We start from the raw sequence: 21,642 nt of genomic DNA, 5'->3' as shown, positions 1-21,642 counted from the left end.
CAATCCTCAGATCTCATCCTCCTGAGTAGCTGAGCCACCAGCGCTTGGTTTTAGACCTGTTAGTTCAATGGGGCAGCTTCTCCTGGGCCAGGCCCTGGTGAGACAGTGGGGAGATGGGGGGTTGTAGAGGGGCCTGAGCCCCAGCCCTGGGCCCTGTGTGCCTGGGGTTGGTGTGCCCAGCCTGGGGTTCGTGTGCCCAGTGTGTGGAGGTCAGGGAATCCGGAAGTGTGTGTGTGTGTGTGTGTGTGTGTATGTGTGTTGTGTCAGTACATAGGCTTTTATTCCTGTGTTTTGTTCTGGTGCACGGGCTGTTTCTGTGTGTCTCTGTGTTCCTGCGTGTTGTGTGACCTCGGGGCTGCTCTGTGTGCACTTCGTGTGGCCGTGTTCTCTGGTTGTGCGTATGTGTGCGCACACGCGCGTCCGCGCACGCGCGCGGTCCTGGCTCAGGCTGGGTCCAGCGTTGCGCGCCAAGGCCTCACCTGCCCCGGGGGCTCTGTCCTGTCCGTCTGTCCAGGCGTGGTCCTCGACAGGGTGGGGCCGAGGAGCGGAGGGGGAGGAGGGAGAGGGGGTCTGGAGGGGGAGGGGGAGGAGGGGACGATGGTTCCTCCGCCCCCCCCCCCCCGCGCCCTCCCCACTCCTTCAGTCCCGGGATCGAACCTTATTTAGAGTCGCGATTCGACATCTGTTTTCAAATTTGATCAGCTCTGAACTTTATTTTCCGAGTTTGAGGAAAATTATATTCCATCGATCGCGCGCCCGCCCCCTCCCTCCCTCCTCCCGCCCCTCCTCTCCCCTCCTCCGAGCCGCCCGCCGCCTCCATCCATCCGCGTGCGGGGAGGGCGCGGGGCCGGCGCGGGGGCGGGGAGGAGGGGGAGGGGAGGAGGGGCAGGAGGCGCCGAGGCCGCCGGCGCCCCGCGCCCCGCGCCCGCCCCGCGCCCCGCCGCGCGCCCCCGCAGCCCGGTCCACCGCGCGCGGCTCGGTTTCGGGGGTCTCCGCCCGTCTCTCCGCGTCTCTGCGCGCCCCGTCCCCAGCTCCCGGCGTCGGGGTCTCCCCGACCTCGCCGTCCTCCCCGCACCCCGGGGGACTCCGCGCCCCCCCGCGCCCCCGCGCGGCGCCCCCTCCCCGGGCGGGGCCATGGCCGCGGGCCCCGAACTTTGAGCACTTCGCCCCGGACCGGAGCGGACGCGCCAGCCCGGGAAAGTGAGTGAGCGCCGCGGGGAGGGGAGGGGCGGGGTGGGGGGGTCCCCGGACCCGGTGTGGGGTCCTCCTGGGGTGCAGCGCGGCGCGGCCTGACTCCGGGGCGGGCCCGCCTGGGGTGCGGCCCCGGGCCCGGGTGCGAGGTTTGCGGGGCGCGGGGAGAGAGGGGGGGGTTCGCGGCGGTGGCGATGGGGTCTGGGTCTGGGGGGGGCCTCGGAGCTGGGGAGGGCTCCGGTCTGATGGGGGGTCTGGGGATCCCAGTGGGATTTATTGGTCAGAGTTGGATATTTGGGGCGGGGTGGGGACGGGGTGCTCGAGATTGGGGAGGGGGTGACAAGTTGGGGCTGGGGGTCCACGTGAGAGTTTGCATGGGAGGGGGCGGCTGGAGTTCCAGGCGCGAGTTCGGCGTGGGGCTGTGCGGTGTGTGGGGGTCCCGGGGTCCGTGGGGAGGGCCTGGGGGCCCCTGAGGTCTGGGGGAGGGGTGGGGGGCCAGGGGCGTCTGACCTCTGGGCCCCCTTCCTGTCCGGCATTCCATCACAGCCGCCCTGCTGGGCACCGGACACTGGGCACCGCTGCCATTTCTCCCAATTGAGGCCTCGCCCCCCCCCCCCCGTCTGTCTGTCTGTCTGTGTCTCTTAGTCCATCTCTTAACTCTTCCAGGTTTTGTCTCTTTGACTCTCCCTCTCTCTCTCTCTCTCTCTCTCTCTCTCTCTCTCTCTCTCTCTCTCTCTCTCTCTCTCTCTCCCTCTCCCTCTCCCTCCCTCCCTCCCTCCCCCCTTTTGGGTCCAACTCTTAGACTATGGCTAAAATAGGCAATATGTCTGTCCCTCCCCGTGTCTGTCTGTCTGTCTCTCAGCGTCTCCCTGTCTCTTGCCTATCTCTCGGTCTCTGTCTCCCCCTCACTGGTTTCCGCTCAGATTAAGCCGGGGACCTAATTCCAGGCCCAGGATCGAATTTTCTGGCAACAAAGGGAAATAGCGAATCGATCGGTCGCTCCGGAGATTAAGAGACAAGCGGCGCGCGGATCTATCACAGCTAAACGGCCCCCCCTCCCGCTCCCCCTGCCCCGCCGGCCCGCCGGGGCCCGCACGCGCTCCGCATCGCCAAGCAGCCTCCCGAGCCCCGCGGCCACGGAGAGAGGGACACCCGGGCCCCAGAGCTGGAGATGCCCCCCCCCGGGGAAGAGAGAGAAACTGAGGCAGCCACCCACTGTGGCAGAGTCCTGCTGCACATACCTGTAGTCTCAGTCACAGGACCCTTCGGCCGTTCCCCAGCCTCTGGATCTCCAGGCAGCCTCCTACACCTGTCCTTCATACCTGCTCCTTCCTCTACTTCTGCAGGGAATACATTTCCTCTCACCTGTCCCCCCCCAACAAAAAGGTCTGTTCCCCCACATCGTGTCCCCTCATACCCATCCTGCCAGATAACTAACACCTGTTTGTCCAAAATCTGTCCCAGCACCAAGACCCCTGCGTCTGTCTCGTTTTTTTCACACCTCCTCATCCCCTTCCTACCTGCCTCCCTCCACCTGCGCCTAAACTGCACTGTCTTCTGCCTTCTCTCCACCTCTGCTCTCCCCCCAGCAGGACCCATTCACCACTAAAGTCACACACAGCCCAGTGCCGGTAGTCTTGCCTGTCATCCTAGCTACTCAAGAGGCTGAGATCTGAGGATCACAGTTCAAAGCCAGCCTAGGCAGGAAAGGTCCCGGAGACTTTCATCTCTAATGAGCCACTGAAGAATTGTGGCTCAAGTGGTAGAGCACTAGCTTTGGGCACAGAAGTTCAAGAACAGCACCTAGACCCTGAGTTCAAGCCCTAGGATTGGCATGCACGCATGTCCTGTCAGTTATCTGGCATGCACACACACAATACTCACAGGCAGCTCCTGGCCTGTGTCCTAAGTTACAGCCTGTCCCTTCCCCCCCCCCTTTTTGTCCACCCTCAGACCTTCCAGAACTGCCTCCCTCCCTTGGTGCTCCACCCCTCTCTCCCCTCCTGCCCTCTTCCCTCACACTCCCTTCCCTTCACAGGAAGTCACCTGTACCTGCTTTTCCCACTGGTCCCAGGGCATCTGCTCCTGTCCCTGTGTCCTTCAAGCCCTGGTCCCCTGGGAGTCCTCTGCCCCCCCCCTACTCCCCCCAGTCTAATGCCTTTTTTGTTTGTTCGGGTTTTTGTCAGTCATGGGTCTTGAACTCAGGGCCTGAGCTCTTTTGCTCAAGGTGAGCATGCTACCTCTTTGAGCCACAGCTCCACTTCCTGTTATCTGGTGGGTCATTGGAGATAAAGAGTCTCATGGGGACTTTCTTGGCCTCAAACTGTGATCCTCAGATCTCAGCCTCTTGCATAGCTGGGATTGCAGGTGTGAGTCACCAGTGCTGCTGGGCTGTTTGAGGCCTCCTGTCTCTACCTCTTACAGAATAGCACACTCTGACTGATGTACCGTTGGGCAGGGCATCTGTCCTTGCACACACCTGCACACTTGTGTCCTCACACCTGGCCTTCAGGGGCTGGCTGTCCACTTTCCTTCTCCCATACCTTCCTCTTGCCCTGTTTTCTCAGGCCACGCCCGAGCCTGGATGCTGGCTCACACCTGTCATCCTGGCTACTCACGAGGCTGAGATCTGAGGATCACAGTTCAAAGCCCTCCTGGACAGGAAAGTTTGTGAGACTCTTATCTCCAGTGAGCCACCAAAAAGCTGGAAGTGGAGTTGTGGCTCAGGTGGTAGAGCAGTGGCATTGAGCAGAACACCTAAGGGAGCAACCCTTAGGCCCTGAGTTCAAGTGTGCACGCACGCACACACACGTGCACACACGCACACAATTATACCAGCACCTCCACACACCAGCCCATTCCTCAGTTTACCTCATTTGTCACTTCTCCACCACACAGCCACTGAGTTCTTCAGCTCATAAGTCCTGAGCCCTCAGACCCCTCCCACCCACCCCTGCCCGCACCCTTCACCTCTTCATCTGATTCCCAACAGCTTAGGCCTTCCTACCCTGTCTCTAAAGAGGACACCAGTGCCACAAACTTCCCCCAGGGACAACACCCGTTCTACTTCTTTCCCTTTTCTCTTCAGCATCCAGGTAACCCTCACTCTGCCTGAGTATCCGGGACATCTTGTGAATCCCTGGCTCTCAGCTCTTCTATCTCCCTCCATTTCCTGCAATCCACACCTTAAGGGGCCAAACCTGCAGATGCCACATGCCTGGCCCTTGGCACAGAGCCTGGCTTTGTTACCCATCTGCTCAGGGAGCTCCTTTCTACTTCTGGTTTTCTGGTGGTTTATTGGAGATAAGAGTCTCACGGACTTTCCTGCCTGGGCTGGCTTTGAACCATGATCCTCAGATCTCAGCCTCCTGAGCAGCTAGGATGACAGGTATGCGCCACCAGCGCCCGGCTCCTTAAACACACAACCACTCGTGGTATATAGGTACATGTGCCCAGCTGCCAGTCCCACCCTGTGCACAGTGCTGTAATGACACCACCTGTAGCAGTAACGCCTGTCACAGATCCCTGAGCCTCACGCCAGTTTCTTTCTTTCTCTCTGTTTTTGTGCCAGCCCTGGGGCTTGAACTCAGGGCCTGGGTGCTGTCCCTGAGCTTTTTCACTTGATGCTGACACTCTACCACTTGAGCCACTGTTTCCACTTCCAGTTTTTTGATGGCTCATTGGAGATAAGAGTCTCATGGATTTTCCTTGCCCGGGCTGGCTTTGAACCATGATCTTCAGATGTCAGTCTCCTGAGTAGCTGGGATGACAGGCGTGAGCCACCAGCTCCAGAATTTCATTTTTTTTTTTTTTTTGCTTTTGGCAGCGCTGGGGTTTGAACTCAGGGCCTTGTACTCGCTAGGCAGGTGCTCCACCATGGAGTCCCACTCGGCCCCAGGTCGCCAGGGTTGTCACCACCTGTAGATGCTGCTGCTTCTGCTTCTCCTACCTGCTCATCTATGTCCTCATCTCATCACACCTGCCTGGCCCTGTGCACACTGGTGCAGGCGATGGTTTCTAGAAGAGTCTCTGCGACAGGGCACCCATTGTCACCCGCATTCATGGGACTTTCTCATCCCCAGGAGAGAAAACAGAGCTCAGAGAGGTCACATGGTTTCTCTGAGGTCCCAGGAACTGGACACTGTTGGGAAGCTGTCAACCACAGGTCATCTGACTTGGGAGACCCCACCCCTTCCCTGCCACGCCCCATCGGGCCACCTTGCAAACCCACAGACACGCCTGTCCACCTCCATTGGGCATCTTCACCACCACCTGCCGTGTCCAGGCCCACCTTCTGCTCTAGGAAGCTTTCTGCTCACAGGCTTGCCTCTCACAGCCATTGTCTTCTGGGCCCACAGCTTCAGTCCACCTGTCCCCTATCCCCCTCCTGACACCCTATCTCTCTCTACATGTTCCCCACGGCCACCTTGGTGTCTTTTTTGCTTTTTTTTTTTGCCAGTCCTGGGGCTTGAACTCAGGGCCTGGGCTCTGTTCCTCTAGCACTCTAAACACTTGAGCCACAGTCCCATTTCTGGCCTTTTCTGTGTTTGTGGAACTGAGGAATGGAATCAAGGGTTTCATGTATGCTAGGTAAGCTCTCTACCAAGCCACCTTCTCAGCCCCCACCTTGGTTTCTTTTCTCTGGGGTCACCTTTGCTTCTGTCTGTCCTCTCTTCCTCCTCCTTCCTCTGTCCTTGTCTCTTTGTTCTATTTCTTATTTCTTTTTCTTAGGCAGGTACTTGGGCTTGAACTCAGGGCCTCACACTCTCACTTGGCTTTTTTTTTTGTCGGTCGTGGGACTTGAACTCTGGGCCTGGGTGCTGTCCCTCAGCTCTTCAGCTCAAGGTGAGCGCTCTACCACTTGAGCTATAACGCCACTTCTGATTTTCTGGTGGTTTATTGGAGATAGGAGTCTCATGGTCTCTCCTGCCCGGGCTGGCTTTGAACCGCGATCCTCAGATCTCAGCCTCCTGAATAGCTAGGATTACAGGCGTGAGCCACCAGCGCCCAGCTTTCTCACTTGGCTTTTTCTCTCAAGGCTGGTGCTCTACTACTTGAGCCACACCTCCATGCCTTTGGATTTTTTTGTTGGTTAATTGAAGGCAAAACTCTCTCTTAGACTTTTTTTTTTGGCCTGGGGCTGGCAGTCCTCAGATCTCAGCCTCCTGAGTAGCTAGAAGTGTACGTGTGAACCATCAACATACAGCTTCTTTGAGTCTTTCTCTGTATCTCTGACTGGGGCTCTGTAATCTATTCCATTGTTTGTCTCTTCTACCCCTTGCTCTCTCCTCGGACAGTCGAGCTATCAAGGGCTTGAAAGTCATCCTGGCCTGTGTTCAAGTTCAAGGTTTTACCACTCACCTTTGTGAGACTCGCCAAGTCACTTGCCCTGTCTGAGCCTCAGTTTCCACACCTGTGAAATGGGCATCAAGGGCCATCCCTAGCTCACAGGTGGTGATGAAGAGGGGGTGCTGAGAGAAATGAGAGGGTCCGGGTGAGATCAGGGTAGAATTTCTTCCGTGGGTCTCCTCCTGGCCTGGCCCGGCCACCAGTGGGAGGAAGTTTGTGTGTGATTGGAAGGATGGAGAGAGAGGTGGCCCAGCCAGCCAGCGCAGCCCGGGCCTGGGCCCCCGTGCTCGGGCTGGGGACAGGCATCGATCCGCCTCGGCGGCAGTGTGCGGGCCAGGATTGCATCTTGTCACGATAATTTATTGCTCTCATCCCGCCTGATCGATGGCGCTGAATTAGCACCGCGCCTGATGCCCCCGGAGCCCCGGGCCTCCCCCAGCCTGGCTGGACCCTGGCCCTATGGGATCCCCAGTAGCCAAAACACCGGTGCAACTGGCCAAGGCCCTCAGCTGGCCCTGGGCACCAGAGTTCTGCCCCCTGCCGTCTCCTTCTCTTGTCCCTTCTGAGTCATGGATTCCGTTTGTCTGTCTCCGACCCTCAGGCACCCCATGCTGCCCCCCCCCGTCCTGTTCCTCCCCCCTTCATGTTCTCTTGTCTCTGTCCCTTCCACCCCCTGCTGTACCTGCCTTCGCCCTGCTGCCCCTGTGTGCTTCTCTGCTTCCCCGCCACGCAGTCTCATCTGGATTCTGCTCAGACAGTCTTCCTTCTGTGCACACTTGGTGCCAAGCCCCGGAGCAGGACACAGAGGCTCCCAATCCTTGCGATTGGTTGGTCCAGAAGAGCTCTCAAACTGGCTGAGCGTTCCCTCGCCATCCTGTCCCTCTGCCCTCCCCACCCCCAGGCAGCCATCACTCTATCATGGAGGGCTTGGGGCCCAGGAAGTAGGCTGAGACTACAGGTGGGACCGAAGCTGGGGTAGAGGTTGTGAAGATGGGGCCCAGGGATGGACCAGGAGGAGGGGAGGAGAGCCAGGACAGGTGGAAGGTAGCTTTGGGAGCTGCCATGCCCCCAGAGGACACAGGCTCTCAGGATAGAAGCTGAGCGAGGTGGGCTGATGACAGATGGAGACCATGAATCCGCATGGCTGTTCTTTTTTTTTTTTTTTCTGGGCCCCCGCTCTTACCACCTCGGCTCTCCTTCATCCACTTCTTGCTTGGGACCTAATCCCTCAATTTTCCGCATCTCTGCCCCCTCCGCTGCCTCCTTTGTGACCCGGGGTCTGTGGTGCGCCCTTGCTCCCTGCCTGAGACCTCCGACTCTAATTTACTTTGTCTCAGCCTCTCCACTCTCTCCCCCTTTTCTGGTCCCCCCTAATTCACATCTCTCCGGCCTCTTTGTCTCTCTGTCATCTCTCTGTGTCTCCCCGTCTCTGCCCCCACCCTTATCTCCCTCTGCATGTGTGTGTGTGTCCTTTCCTCCTCTCTAGGTGTCCCTCACCTGCCCCAGCCTCTTCTAGGAATGTGGGTGTCTGCAGGGAGAGGGGCTCTGGGCTGGCAGTCAGTGTGTGGGGATCCGCAGCTGGAGCCCATGGCGCCTTGGCCTCCCTCTCCCCTCCCCCCCATGCTGTTTGGTAGGCGGGGTGCATGGCACTGCGGCTCCCACCTCCCTGGGGACGCTCCCTCACGCCCCCCCCTCCACGTACACTGATACTGTTTCGCATGCGGCCGCAGTCTTGGGCCTCCAAGGCAGAGACTGGAACTCCCAGAGGGAGAAAGAGACCCAGAGAGACAGAGACACAGGAGACAGAGACAGGAGGAGGGAGGGCGGGGGGCTCCATCCACTAGCTACCCCCTCCACCTGGTGTCAGGACACATCTTCTAGGCCCAAGGGAACACCCCCCCCTTTCGGGGGGTCAGCCTGTCCCCCTGTTTATCCTGCCTAGGGCAGTCTCTGCTCAAGTCCCTGCCTGTGTGTCTGTGTGATCTGAGTCACAGTTGTGTGAGTGTGGCTTGTGTCGGTGTGTGCAGGATCCCGGGCACAGGGGACTAGGTGTGGGTGTGTCAGGCTGTGGGGCTGCATAAGCCACGCGTGTCCTGTCTGTGGAACCCACGTGGTGCTCAGCCGTGTGATCTAGTGCGACAGTCCAGTGCTCCAGGGCTGAGCCGGGTGTGGTGTTTGTGGGCCGAGTGGCAGCCATGACCCTAAGGGTGAGAAGAGACAAGCAGGTGAGGCCTGAGTGCACCCCAGGAGCCAGGCTGGTAAGTGTGGAGTAAGGGACCAGCCAGGGGGACCCCCAAGCCTGTGTCAGACCCCCACTTGTCTGGGAAACTGAGTGGCAGGGTGTTGTCTTGGGATCTGGGCTGGGTCCAGATGCTGATTGTGTGTGTGTGTGTGTGTGTGTGTGTGTTGTGCAATGGAGTCTCGCGTGGCTTCATGTGTGGCTGGGGGAAGGTTGTATGAGTTTGTGCCTAGTTCTGTGATGGTGGGTGGACACTGGGTTTGGTCACAGGGTGTGTGTGTGTGTGTGTGTGTGTGTGTGTGTGTGTTAGGAGCAACTGTATTGCAGTTCCTGTGTCTTGTGTGCCCACATGAGGGTTAGGAGGGGCTGTGTGTGCAGTGTGTAATGTGTGTGTGGGGTGTTATTTGCCTGGCATTTGTGTGTGTTGTGTCTGGGTGTTGCTGTGTCTGTGTGGCGTGTACATAGTGTGTGTGTGTGATGTGCAGTAGGTGCTGATGTGTGAACATGGTGTGGGGCTGATGTGTGTGGTGTGCTCTGGGGTGTGGCGTATGACACTGTGTGGTGTGTGGCATGTGGCGTGGTATGCTGCAGGTGTGGTATGGTGCAGTGTGGTGTGATCTGTGTGTACCCCAGGCACGGGTCTCCCTCTGGGCCAGGCAGCACGGAGTGGCATGGGTGGGCGTGGTCGGGCACTGCGTGGGGTGGGGCGGGGTGGGGGGAGGGGAACAGGCCCAGCAGGACAGATGGACACAGCAGCAGCAGCAGCATGGGTGGAGCTGCAGTCACGCATAGTCAGCATGGGTCACGCACCCACCTGGCGGGACAGGACAGGGTGGGCAGCATGACACCCTATGACCCTGGGGTATGCCAGGCCCATTGAGGGCCCTGTGCATGGCTGCGACCTGTACGGGGCCTGAGGAGGATGGACTCTGAGTGTGTCCGTCCTGGGTGTGCGTGTGAGTGTGCCTGTGCGTGTGTGCCCGTGCGTGTGCTCATGCGCATGTGTGCGGGGGCAGCGGTGGGAGAGGGGTCTTGGACTGCGTCTCTCTCCTCTTTAGACAGAGCCCCGGAGAAGATATGAAATTTAAAAAAAAAATCAATTTTCATTCCACTTGTGCAGACTGTGTTAAGGGGGGTGGGGACGGGGCCCGGTGAGGGATGAAGGGGCTGGGGGCGGTGTGAGGCCCGAGGCGGCTCCGGAGGCGTCCAGCACAGCTTAGAGAAATCAAAACAACTGGTTAAACCCCAGCCCAGGGGGCTTGGGGGGGAGAGGGGGAGGCAGAAGGGGGAGACGGGCGGAGAGGGAGCAGGAAAACAGAGGGACCCCCAGAGACACGGTGGGACAGACAGAGGTGTCTAGAGACAGAAACGGAGACACACAGAGAGGGAGACTTTCAGAGACAGACAGACAGACAGACAGATGCTGACAACTGGAGTATTCTAAGGTAGCCACAGAAGAAGGTCTGAGATAGGTGCACGTTTTACACACACACACACTCACACATGCACGGTCAGACATGTGCATGTGGAGAGAGCCATGCTTGAGAAGGCTGAGGATGGATGGACAGATGGATGGACAGACAGAGGGACAGATGGTGACAGGAGCAGCGGGGACTTGGGTGGGGTTGCTTCTGAGTATAGCTAACCTCTCAACCAAGCCTTGTCCTGGAGAAGCAAGTGTGTATGTATGTGTGTGTGTGAGTGTGTGTATGTGAGTGTATGTGAATATGTGTGTGTGAAAGAGGCAACCTCCACGAGTTTGCTGTCTGGTTGTGTCTGGCTGTGTTGTGTGTCTCTCCATCTCTGCAGATGACTATGGGTGTGGGTGGCCGAGGGTCTCGGGGATTTGTCTGTTTCTGTGTGATCTTGTCTCTGTGTGTGATTGGGTGTCCTGCGTGTGCTTCTGTATTGGACTGTGAGCCTTTGTGTATGTGTGTGTGTGTGAGAGAGAGAGAGGGAGAGAGAAAGTCTGGGATTTGTGATTGTGGGTCTTTGTTTCTGTGTGAGACTGAGTTGGTGTCTTGTGTCTCTGTGTCCAGTTGTGTGTCTTTCTGTGTGACTGACTGTCACATTGTACATGACCGTGTTGGGGTGTGTGATTTACGGATGCAGGGGCCCACAGTTGTGTGTGCCGGTGGTGTGTTTTGGGGTGGTGTGTCTGACTTTGTATCTCTGGGTCTGTAGTTCCGTGTTGCTTGACAGTGGGGGGGCACATGAGCTTGTGTAGATGTGTGCATGGGTGTGAGCTGTGTGTTGTGGCAGGCAGGGTGTGGATCACTTGGGGTATGGGCTGTGCCTAGGTTGGTGTGGGTCTGTGTGATTGAGCTTGACAAGAAGCAAAAAGAGATAGCCAGCTCCGCTCCACCCGGCTGCCTCACATGCACGCGTGTGCGCACGCGCGCGCGCACACACACACACACACACACACACACATTCCAAGCCGTGGCTGCGGGCGGTGGAGATGGGGGCGAGGGGGGGAGTGGAGGAAGCAAAATAAAATTAAAAATTAAAGCTTGCCCGGAGTCCCCATCTGCACCATGCGGCCGGCCAGCGGGGAGGGGGGGCTATGCTGCTCCCCTCTGCAACCACTGGTGCTGCGGCTGTCTGTCCATCCGTCCAGCCACCCCGTCCTACCTGGCCCCTGCCTGGACCTTACAGCCCCGGGCCACAGGCCCTGGCTTCTTCCATGGGTCGATTGGCGATCAATGGGGCTAGGGGGGCGCCAGGGGCAGGGCGAGATCAAAAGGACCCCAAGAGAGGGACACTGGGACTGAAGCAGAGACCCGGAGACACAGACTTGGAGATGGGATGGGGTACGGAGGGGACAGAGACTGGGACAGAGACTTTGCCCAAAGTGGAAACAGGGAAGTGGAGATGGGGAAGCAGGCAAACCCTGCGGAGAACCAAAGACAGGAGGATGCGCAGACAGACGCAGGGACAGACACCCAGGCTGGGAGCGGTGGTCTAGGGTGGAAACAGCGGCAGTGGCTGGGTGGGACAGGGTTGGGGGGGGGACTGAACTGACTCGGGACCCAGGCGGGTGGGGTGGGGGGCAGGCACAGAGCCGCAGAGATCCCCGCGCTCGCTCGCGCGGCAGTGGCAAGGGGGGGAGCGTGGGAGCAGGGCCCCGAGCGCCGATCCCACGGCTCCTCGTTATAACGTGTCCGGAGGAGGCGGCGGGGAGTTGAAAGCGTTGGGAAGAGAAATCAAAACCAACACGGAAATGAGAGGGGCCAAGGGGAGGGGGTGGGGGCAGGGGGAAGGAGGGGGACCCGGGGAGGAGGCCGGGAGAGAGGGAGGTGGGAGAGAGGTGGGGAGGGAGGGAGAGCTGGGGAGAGGAGAAGGGAGAGACTACAGGAGTGAGAGACGGGATGGGTGGGGAGATGGAGGAAGGGGAGAGGGGGAGGGAGAGAGACAGAGACAAAGGGAAAGCTGAGAGAGACTTGAGAGACAAATTGGGGAGGTGGGGCCGAGAGGGGAAGAGACGGGGGACGGGAGAGGCAGGGAGAAGAGAAGGGGTGGAGGGGAGCGGCAGAGACTCAGGAAGAGACTGAAGGATGGAGATGGGGAGAGACCGGCCAGGTGGAGGAGGGACCAGGAAAGGGGTGTGGAGGGAGTAGCAGGTGATGGTGAGAGAGAGGCAGGGGTGGGGAGGGAAGGCTGTGGGAGGTGGGAGTCCCCCCACCCCCCGGGGAGACCCCAGGAGACAGATGTGGGCCTGAGGAAGGAAGCTGAGTTGAGGTGTTTGGGGGAGACAGGGAGGGGAACGTGGGTATCCCCAAGGTGAGGTCTTGGGAGCTGGGGGGAACCTAAGGGGTGGGTTTGGGTGGCCCTAAGGATGGGGTGTCTGAAGAAGTCAGAGGACTGAGGGATCTAGGTCTGGGGGTGCATGGGGTGTCTTGAGGGGTGTGGGGTGAGAGGGGTAGGAGGTAACCAGAGTGGAGTGGACGTCTGATGGGGGAGGCAGACCCCGGGGAATGGTGTCTGAATTGGGGGGATCCAAGGGGAATGGCTGTCCGAGGGGGGGAAGGCAGAGCCAAGTGGGAGGAGAGTCCAAGGGGGAAACCAGATCATCGCAGTGGCGGGAGTTGGGAAGTCGGGGGTGAGCCGGAGCCGCAGGTTGGCGGCTAGGTGAGGGGTGTGCGGACTCAGGCTGGAGCTGAGGGCAGGGAGGACCCGGGCTCTGCCCCACCCCATCCTCTGGTCCTGGTCTGCAGGTGGCCAGCTCTGAGCACACAGCGCTGGGGGTCAGCGGGGTGGGGGCGAGTTTCTTGGTGGGAGCGCAGGAATCGAGTGGCACATAGAGCCACGCGGGGAGACGGAGATGTGGGAAAGCAGGGGCCAGCCCTGAGGTCGGGCACGAGGCAGGGGGAGATGGCAGGAGAGATGAGGGGCGGGCGGTGGTAAGAGCTGAGTGAGCGGGACCCAGCCAGGAGCAGAGCCGGTTAGAGACGGAGGAGGACCCGAGGAAGGAGAGGAGCCTGCGGGGAAGAGGGAAGGTCAATTGCTCAGGCTGCAGCTGGACAGACGGATGGACAGACTGGGGGGTGACCAGCAGGCAGAGGGAACTCTGTAGGGGGACAGTGGGAATGGGAAGGGATTTGGGGGGCGGGAGTTCTGGGAGAGGGGGACAACCCTAGCAGCTGGCTGATCCATGTCTGTCTCTCCTGCTGTCCTGTCCTGTGTCTGTCTGTCTGTCCCGGCCTCTGCAGGGCCCGGCCGCCATGGACTGTAGCTGCGTCTCTGATCTTCTCTTCGCCCCACCCGCTCTGCCGGCTCTCTGGACCCCCGGTAACTGACCCCCCATCTCTCTCTCTCTCTTTCTCTCTCTCTCTTTCTCTTTCTCTCTCTCCTTTCCCCATCCACCTGTGTGTCTGGCTCCTCTGCTCTCCATCAAAGTCCCCTGAATAAGCCTCCTTCATGGAAAAACTTAGCTAGAAACTTCCCAGCCCACTGAGGAGACGTGTGGGTCTTTTTTGGAGGGTGGGTGAGGTGTGGAGGGGGGCTGGGGTCCCCCAGCATCTCTGCCACACGCACACCGCACACCTACTCCAGGATCTGCTCACAGAGAGGGTAGGGCCCAGGGCTGGAAGGACAGAGGGACAGATGGACAGGCAGCCAGAGCCCAGGGAAGCGAGGATGGCTTGTTCAGGACTGGGGATTTTGTGGGCAGGATGGTCAGCGTGGAGGTTACGTGTCCGTGTCCCACGGGTGGCAGCCTGTCAGTGCGCGGCAGGGAAGGAGGGAGCCCGGCTCTTTGGCTCTCGTTGGGAAGTGTGTCTACCCCTCTTGTGTTTGTGCAAGGGGATACACGGGGCAGGCACGGGCCATCTGCTTGCATGCATGAGCTGTGTGCTTGCTTGTGTGTGTCCCTGTGGTGGCCAAGCCATCTGAGGGTGTTTAGGCTGGAGTCTATGTGTGTGTGTGCGTGTGTGTGTGCGCGCGCGTGTGTGTGCATGTGTGTGCACACACTCGCATGTCCCTGACTCAGAGGGGTGAAGGAGCATGTGGCTTTCCTGACAGGGATCTTGATGCATTGGGGGACAGTGGATGAACCCCTGGCCTCTGTGTTGGGGGCCAGGCCGGTTTCAGCCCTGTATGTAGAACACCGGGGTGGACCCTCTCTCTACCAAGCAGGGTACCCTCACAATTGAGGACCATGTTTGTTCTGAGTTGGGTTTCATGTTGTCAACTTGGCTTTCTATATGTGTGGGTTCCTCGGGAAGCCATGTTTTTGGGGTGTGAAATGAAGAACTGGAAAAGGAGTTTAAATTTCTCCCTCCCAAGGGGATCCTACCTAGCATCAGTAGCCACTTACACACCAGGCATCCAGGCTGGGACCCCAGCTCTGAAATCCCAGGAAGCCAGAAAGGGCTGCCCAGCAAGAGGGCCCAGGCCCCCCCCCCCCGCCATCTTCTAGCTCAGTACCACCTTCATGCATGTGGGTCCTCCCCAGCCGCCTTCTGTTTCTCTCCCCTTTCTGGTCTGGGCATGGTGGCGAACAGGTGTGTGCCCCAGGGTCTTGGCCGAGTCCCCTTTCCCTTTGCATTTATGCCTAGTTCTAGAGCCTGGGTAGCAGGGTCAGGAAGCCCCTCTCAGGGTGTGTTGTGTCAGGGTGTGTGTGCTGTGTTGACACGCGTGTGCCTGTGGATGGAGGGTGGGAGGCTGTGCTGTCGCACTGTGGCACCCTGGCTGTGCTGTCTTGTCTCTGGGGGGCCATGTGTCTTGCTGCCGCTTTGTCTCCACACTGGGTGTCCGTGGGGCCTTTGGGCTCCCGTGTCTTGTCACGCAACTGTGTTGGTGGGTCCCAGTCCCCAGGGGCGAGAGGGGACGATTGCTGGAGCATGTGTTGCTGTGTGATCCTGGGTGCTGGGACTTTGATCTCTCTCAATGACCCTCGGTGTCTATGTCCTACGGTGTGGTGTGGCTGGGTGTCTGTTGTGCAGTGGACTGGTGTGTGTCTGTGCACACACACACCGGTACACACTCCCCCTGGACAGTTGTCCATAGACTGGAGCAGAGGCGTGGGGTGGGGGTGGGGGAATGGGTTGTGAAAGGCACAATGTACAGGGCTCAGAGATGTGTGCACATGCTGGGGCCTGTGGGGGCCTCAGGGAATGGGGGGAACAGGATGGGGAGCAGAGGAGTCAGTGAGACGTTACTAAGCGAGCCAGTAGCAGAGGGAAGAGGTCTACTGCTGCCCAGGGGTGCCTTTCCTGCTAGCTGCTTCCTACAGCCCACCTGCAGGAAACCAGCCCCCCCCCACTCCTATATGCCAAGCCTGGGGGTCCTGTCCCACTGTCTGGACAATCTGGGGACTAGACACAGCAGGGCAGGGTTGGGGAGCCCCCCATCCTGGCCTCCTGACCCCCTAGGCCATGCTTCCCGGTTTCTCGTCCTCAGGGTTTGCCTTCCCGGATTGGGCCTACAAGCCGGAGTCATCCCCCGGCTCCCGGCAGATCCAGCTGTGGCACTTTATCCTTGAGCTGCTGCAGAAGGAGGAATACCAGGGCGTCATCGCCTGGCAGGGGGACTACGGGGAATTTGTCATCAAGGACCCAGATGAGGTCGCCCGCCTCTGGGGCATCCGCAAGTGCAAGCCCCACATGAACTACGACAAGCTGAGCCGGGCCCTGCGGTGAGGGGGGACATGCGCTGTGGGCCCTGCGGTGAGGGGGGGCGTGCGCTGCGGGCCCAGACACCCCACCTTCATCACCCCTGCCCCTGCCCCACATGCTGGGACTGCCTCCCAGTGCACCTCAAAGCATAGGGCTCAATAGGGTGGCTATTATGATGACTCGTGAATGGGAGGCTGGAAGGAGCCAAGCCCTGAGCTTTGGAGCCCTGCCTCAGTGTCCCTGGGGCTCCCCGGCCTTCCCCAGCATGCCCTCACTCTGTCCCCAGTTACTACTACAATAAACGCATCCTGCACAAGACCAAAGGCAAGAGGTTCACGTACAAGTTCAACTTTAGCAAGGTCGTGCTGGTCAACTACCCACTGCTGGATGTGGCGGCTGCCGCCACCGGCTCCCCGCTCTTGCTGACCCCCGGCCCCTTTGGAGGGGGGCCTGGGCCAGATGCGCCTCCCCTCACCCCAGAGGTGAGTTTAGATACCTGGCTCCCAGGACTGAATATGGGGTGCCTGGTGTCCCCCCCTTAACCATGAGTCCCCTGGGAGAAGGGGTGCTGTCTTAAGGGCGCCATCTCCATTCCACTCCTCTCTAGGCCCTGCAGACCCTCTTCTCTGCCCCACGCCTGGGAGAGCCGGGAACCAGGACACCCCTGTTCACTCCCGAGACGGATAAACTGCGTCTGGACAGCCCCTTCCCGTTCCTGGGCTCTGGTAAGGGCCTGATTGTGTGGGAGCGGAGAGATGGGGGGACATCCGGTGGGGTGGAGGGGGCTCAGGGCCAGGCAGTGTGCAAGGAGTATGTGTTTGAAAGCCAAATGGGAGGAGGACAAACTGGAAGAAGGGTTCAGGGGCACTAAGGGAATGGGAGACCAGGGGGGAAAGCCATGTAAAAGTGGGAGACACAGCCGGGCGCTCAAGCCTGTAATCCCAGCTGAGATCTGAGGATCACAGTTCGAAGCCAGCCAGGGCAGGAAGGTCTGTGAGACTCTTATTTCCAAGGAGCCACCAGAAAACCAGAGGTGGTGCTGTAGCTAGAAGTGGTAGAGCGCTCGCCTTTAGTGAAAGAGCTCAGGGACAGCGCCCAGGCTGAGATCAAGTCCCACAACCGACCCCCCCAAAAAAGTGGGAGATATACAATGTGAGGAGGGCATGGGGGGAGGGGCCCCAACATAGAGCACCCCACAGTGCACGGCTCAGCCCTCCCCCCCCATGTCCCCCAGGTGCCACCGGCTATTCCAAACCACCCGGACTGCTGGGTCCTTACGGCCGCACCTTCCCAGAGTACCCCTGGAACTTTAACCCGTACCTCACGGGCCCCTTCCCCAAGCTGTCCCCCTCGCTCTACCCCCCTCACTTCTACCCCAACCCCCTGGGTTCCCTGGGCCACCTGCCCTCTGTGGGGGCAGGGGGGAGTCCCACGGCCGCACCCTTGCTGGCTGCCACAGGGGAGGGCCTGGGTCCCGAGCGCCCCTCAGGCCTGGCAGCGGCTCCTCGCCTGGCACTGCCTGGGGCCGGGGGCCCCGAGGCCACGCTGGGTGGGAAGGAGGACAGCGACTCGGAGCTGGAGATTACCGACGTGAGCGGCTGCAGCTCAGACAGCGAAGGTGATGAAGGCCTCCCGGTGCCCCCCAAAGCCGAGGTGGGCAAAGGGGGGGCTGGCAGCTGAGACCCGGGGGAGGAGATGGATTCGAGGAGGTGAGGACCACCCGCGCAACCTCTTCGGTCCAAGTCTGCCCCTAACACCAGCCCTGGGCGCAGGACCAGCCCTCGGCACCCTCCGTCTTCCCCAGCCCCGGAACATGATGGCCTCTGGCCTCCTCCCTAGGTTCCAGTTTGAGGGGGGTCCCTGCCTGGCCCCACTCTCCAAGTGCAATATGGCGCCCAGCCTCCTCCGTCCACCCTGTGCTGTGACCTGTGTGTTTGCGTGTCCCCATCTCCAGCCCCTTCCCACACAGGCCCCCCTGGGGACAGGGGGCTCAGAGCAATAACCCCGCCCCCAGCCCCTGCCCAGAGGGGCCCCCTCCCCACCAGCTCCCCCAACCCTGGCAGCCACCTCCAGAGAGTTTATTACAAAAATAAAAGAGTGAGATGTGGGAGATGCCCAGAATTTCAGATGATTATGGGGGTGGGGGGCAGGGGGGGCAGAGGATGGGGATGGCAGCATCTGGGAGTAATAATTCATGTTCAGCCATTCAGTCCCAGAAGGGGGCGCACTGACACACACACACACACACACACACACTCACACACACACACTCACACACACACACTCACACACACACACACACTCACACACACACACACACACTCACACACACACACACACACACACACACACACACACAGAGACCTTGGGTCCTTAGATAATATATATTAAAAATAAACCTCCAGGGTACCAAAAACAAAAAACAAAAAAACAAAAACCCCACAAGAGTAAAGGCACTTGGTGGGGGGGTGGGAGGGTGTCCCCCAACAGGCAATACTGAGATGGCCCAGGAAAAGGGGAGGGGTCCCAGCGATGCCCCTTCAGTGAAGCCCTGAGTCCCCCCAAGCAGAAAAATGAGGAGAGAAGGCAGGGGAGGGGGAGGGGCAGGCACCCCGCAGGGGGGCAAGCCCCCAGGCTGTGGCCTTGGTATCTTGGCTCCCTCTCCAGCCCTTGGGGTAGGTGATGCTGCAGTTGCTTTGGGATGGGGGGGCCCTCACGTCCTCTCCTTCGTTTCTCTCCTCTTGGCGGAAGGCCTGGGGGTGGAGAGAGGAGCAGACGAAGCAGGAGGCGGAGGGGGCAGAGGTGAGACGGAACAACAGACACAGCCACTGTTCCCTCAAGGGGCAGCCGCCCAGCCCCCTCCACCCACTCACCTGCCAGGGCAGAGACCTCAAGTGCAGCTAGACTGGGGGACAGGGTTCCCCCCGAGCTGAGACAGGAGGGGCCGCAGGCGGCAGAGTTGCTCTTCTAACTCCTGGTCAGGGAGGAAGACGAGGTTATGGGTAAGAGGGGGCGCTGTCTTCCCGCCTCAGCCATACCCGGGTCCGCCACCAGTCACACCTCCAGCTGCTTTAGGGCTTCCTCTAAGCTGAGCAGGTGCTCCTGAACTTCCTGGGTCTGTGCAGGTCCCAGGGAACCACCGCCTGGCACCCCGTCCCCTTCTCCGGGAGGCCCCGCCCCACGGTCTTCCTCCGTAGGCAACAGGAGCTGCTTCAGGGCCAGCACTGGGGGAGGGGGGGGAGCAGTTATGAGATGCAGTGCCCTGGACTGGAGTTTAGAGGTTTAAAAAGGGGTGCAGGGGAGGCTGGAGATGGAAGGCGTGGGGGGGGCAGAGGGCAGCTGCAGCACAAAGAGGAACTTGGGTGTAGATGGGGTAGAAACGTGCTGGGCACCAGTGGCTCCTGCCTGTCATCCTAGCTAGTACTCAGGAGGCTGTGATCTGAAGATCAGGTTCAAAGCAAGTCAGGGCTTAAATACCAAAACCATGGAAATGTTGCTGTGGTTCAAGTGGTAGAGCATCAGCCTTGAGTAGAAAAAGCTAAGGGGCAGTGCCCAGCCCTGAATTCAAGCCCCAGTACTGGCACACGCCTGTGTACACACACACACACACACAGTGTGAACAGGGTCTGGCATGTTTGGTGGTCCTGGAGGATGGGGGTTATGCTACCTTTCTGGAGGGCTGTGACGGCGAGCTGGCCTTCGGCACCGGGTCTGCAGAAGGGCAGGAGGTCTCTGAGAGCTCTCTCAGTCTGGGCTGGTTGGGGAACAGAGAGGGTGCTCAGATCCTGGGTGTTTTCCCCATCAACCCAGAGCACCCCCATACCGCTCCTGACTCACCCTCTGCTGGAGGCATGTCTCGGCCACCACCGTTGCCATTCTCGGAGCTGCTGAGTAGGGTTTCTCGGGTGCTAGAAGGAGGAAGTGCTGGGTGACCCCATGCCCCTGGCTCTGGGGGTTGGCAGGGGCCGGGGGCGTGTGGAGCTAGGAGACAGAGGCCCTGATGGGTCAGGCCCACAGGCACACTGAGCTTGGTTGCCATGGATACCCGGGGCCGGTCTCCAGGTGTCTGCCCCCTCACCTGCTTGGGCTGGGCCGGGGAGGCTTGAGGCGGTTGGCAGGGGCTGGGACTTTCAGGGATCCAGCAGTCTCTGTGATGAGGGCACACCAACTGGGGAGACAGGCCATGGGCTCAGGGCAGTCAGCTTCCTCCGCTCCCCCCTCCCCACCAGCCAGGCAAGGACTTCCCACCCCATCTGCCCTTAAGGATCCCTCTTACTTTGTCCGCTCTGACACAGACTGTGCCACCAGCTCGTATATCTGGGCTTCCTGGTCCCAGGTGAAAATGACATAGAAGGCTTTGTGATCTGCAGGGGGAGGGGGAGATGGGGCTCACAGCCAGGAAGGCCCGTCCTACTCCCTGCGTGCCAGTCCCTGGGCACAGGCTAGAGGCTGGGAGGCCTCTGAGAGGCAATGACACAACGCCCCCTCCCTGGGCCCCGTGTTCTCCCCCAGCCCCATGCTAACTGCTGCCCCAGCTCCTCCCCCCCCCGCCCCCCCCTGCCCACTCCTGTCCACAGATGCAAGGCAACATTTTTCCTGTGCCAGTCCTGGGGCTTGAACTCAGTGCCTGAGTACTGTCCTGAGAACTTTTTTTTTTTTTTGGGTCCGGTCGTGGGGCCTGAACTCTGGGCCTGGGCGCTGTCCCTCAGCTCTTCAGCTCAAGGCGAGCGCTCTACCACTTGAGCCACAGTGCCACTTCCGGCTTTTTTCTTTTTGCTTATGTGGTGCTGAGGAATCGAACCCAGGGCCTCATGCATGCAAGGCAAGCGCTCTACCACTGAGCCACCTTCCCAGCCCCCTGAGAACTTTTTTACTCAAGGCTGGCACTCTATCCCTTGAGCCATGGCTTCTATTTCTGGCTTTTTTTTTTTTGATGGCCCATTGGAGATGAAGATCTCATGGACTTTCCTGCCCAGGCTGGCTTTGAACTACACTCCTCAGATGTCAGCCTCCTGAGTAGCTAGGATGACAGGGCAGGAGCCACCAGCGCCTGGGCCAACTTCTTGGTCGCTGGGCCCCTTGGCTCCCTGCTTCCCCAGAAAGCGCCCATCCCGACCGCTAGAGGGACCCCAGCCCTGCACAGGTGCGCCGCCCCCTGCCGGCCTGCGGCACACTGACCAGTGGCCACCTCCCGGGTCATGGCGGAGGTGAGCCGCAGCACGGGCCGCAGCATGGTCTTGCCGTCGGGGGTGGGCGTCAGTGTCCGGCTGTGGGACTTGAGTAGCAGCCGCTCGTCCTGGCGCTGGAGCAGCAGCAGCAGGTCATCCAGCAGGAGCACGTGGACCTCTGTGGGGTGAGGCCGGTGGGTGCTCACGTCGCTCCCCACATCCCACTCACTGGCCTCCTGCCCTGCCCCGCCCCACCTGGGCACTCACCCACAGCCTTCTCCTTGGTCACCCGCCACGTTAGCGGGCCCTCATGGATCAGCTTTTTCTTGGTGATGTCCAGGTTCTGAGGCAGGAGGGAGTCATGGTCAGCAGAGGGGAGGAGAGGAAGGGAAAGGAGGGCAGCAGCCAATAGGTGGGGGACAGACAGGAGTTTGGGGCCAGCAGCAGGGTGGAATCAGAGCCTCTTTCTGTCAGTAGGAACAGAACAGGCCATGGGGGTGGGGGAAGACACCACAGAACCCACCTTGAACTCGCTCAGCATGGGGTCGCTGCTCTGCCGAATGTGGGACAAATCTAG

General features: G+C 60.0%; 2 protein-coding genes across 5 annotated transcripts in view; one reads left to right on the top strand and one right to left on the bottom strand.

The window, feature by feature from the left end:
• Positions 1–1,115: 1,115 nt before the first annotated feature.
• Positions 1,116–17,646, top strand: LOC138811229 (ETS domain-containing transcription factor ERF-like). The gene is made up of 6 exons (XM_069998920.1): positions 1,116–1,200; positions 13,492–13,570; positions 15,683–15,917; positions 16,184–16,379; positions 16,505–16,622; positions 17,132–17,646. The coding sequence occupies exons 2-6, from the start codon at positions 13,504–13,506 to the stop codon at positions 17,575–17,577; spliced, it is 1,062 nt and encodes a 353-aa protein (XP_069855021.1). The 5' UTR covers positions 1,116–1,200; positions 13,492–13,503; the 3' UTR covers positions 17,578–17,646.
• Positions 17,647–18,267: 621 nt separating this feature from the next.
• Positions 18,268–21,642, bottom strand: part of LOC138811227 (rho guanine nucleotide exchange factor 1-like) — a 23,651-nt gene continuing 20,276 nt past the window's right edge. For 3 of the 4 annotated variants that reach the window (XM_069998916.1, XM_069998918.1, XM_069998919.1), the window contains 10 exons: positions 21,589–21,642; positions 21,333–21,408; positions 21,076–21,243; positions 20,174–20,261; positions 19,976–20,065; positions 19,735–19,805; positions 19,565–19,651; positions 18,958–19,121; positions 18,771–18,871; positions 18,268–18,650 (listed from right to left, as the gene is read on the bottom strand). The exon at positions 21,589–21,642 is cut by the window's right edge and continues 24 nt beyond it. In XM_069998916.1, the coding sequence (XP_069855017.1) occupies positions 18,788–18,871; positions 18,958–19,121; positions 19,565–19,651; positions 19,735–19,805; positions 19,976–20,065; positions 20,174–20,261; positions 21,076–21,243; positions 21,333–21,408; positions 21,589–21,642 (882 nt within the window). In that variant the 3' untranslated portion in view covers positions 18,268–18,650; positions 18,771–18,787. The remainder of the gene's footprint in view (positions 18,651–18,770; positions 18,872–18,957; positions 19,122–19,564; positions 19,652–19,734; positions 19,806–19,975; positions 20,066–20,173; positions 20,262–21,075; positions 21,244–21,332; positions 21,409–21,588) is intronic. The other variant, XM_069998917.1, reaches the window with a different exon arrangement.

Source organism: Dipodomys merriami, unplaced genomic scaffold, assembly GCF_024711535.1.
Source record: "Dipodomys merriami isolate MVZ:Mamm:240054 unplaced genomic scaffold, mDipMer1.0.p SCAF_52, whole genome shotgun sequence".
NCBI lineage: Eukaryota > Metazoa > Chordata > Mammalia > Rodentia > Heteromyidae > Dipodomys > Dipodomys merriami.
The sequence above is the reverse complement of the archived record's forward strand: the minus strand, read 5'-3'. Positions and strand labels throughout refer to the sequence as shown.

Excerpts from the sequence above, each read along its gene's own strand:
- LOC138811229 (XM_069998920.1), top strand. The coding sequence starts at position 13,504 with ATGGACTGTAGCTGCGTCTCTGATCTTCTCTTCGCCCCACCCGCTCTG. Across the intron at positions 13,571-15,682 it reads GCCGGCTCTCTGGACCCCCG|GGTTTGCCTTCCCGGATTGG; the intron begins GTAACTGACCCC and ends TCTCGTCCTCAG. Across the intron at positions 16,380-16,504 it reads CGCCTCCCCTCACCCCAGAG|GCCCTGCAGACCCTCTTCTC; the intron begins GTGAGTTTAGAT and ends ACTCCTCTCTAG.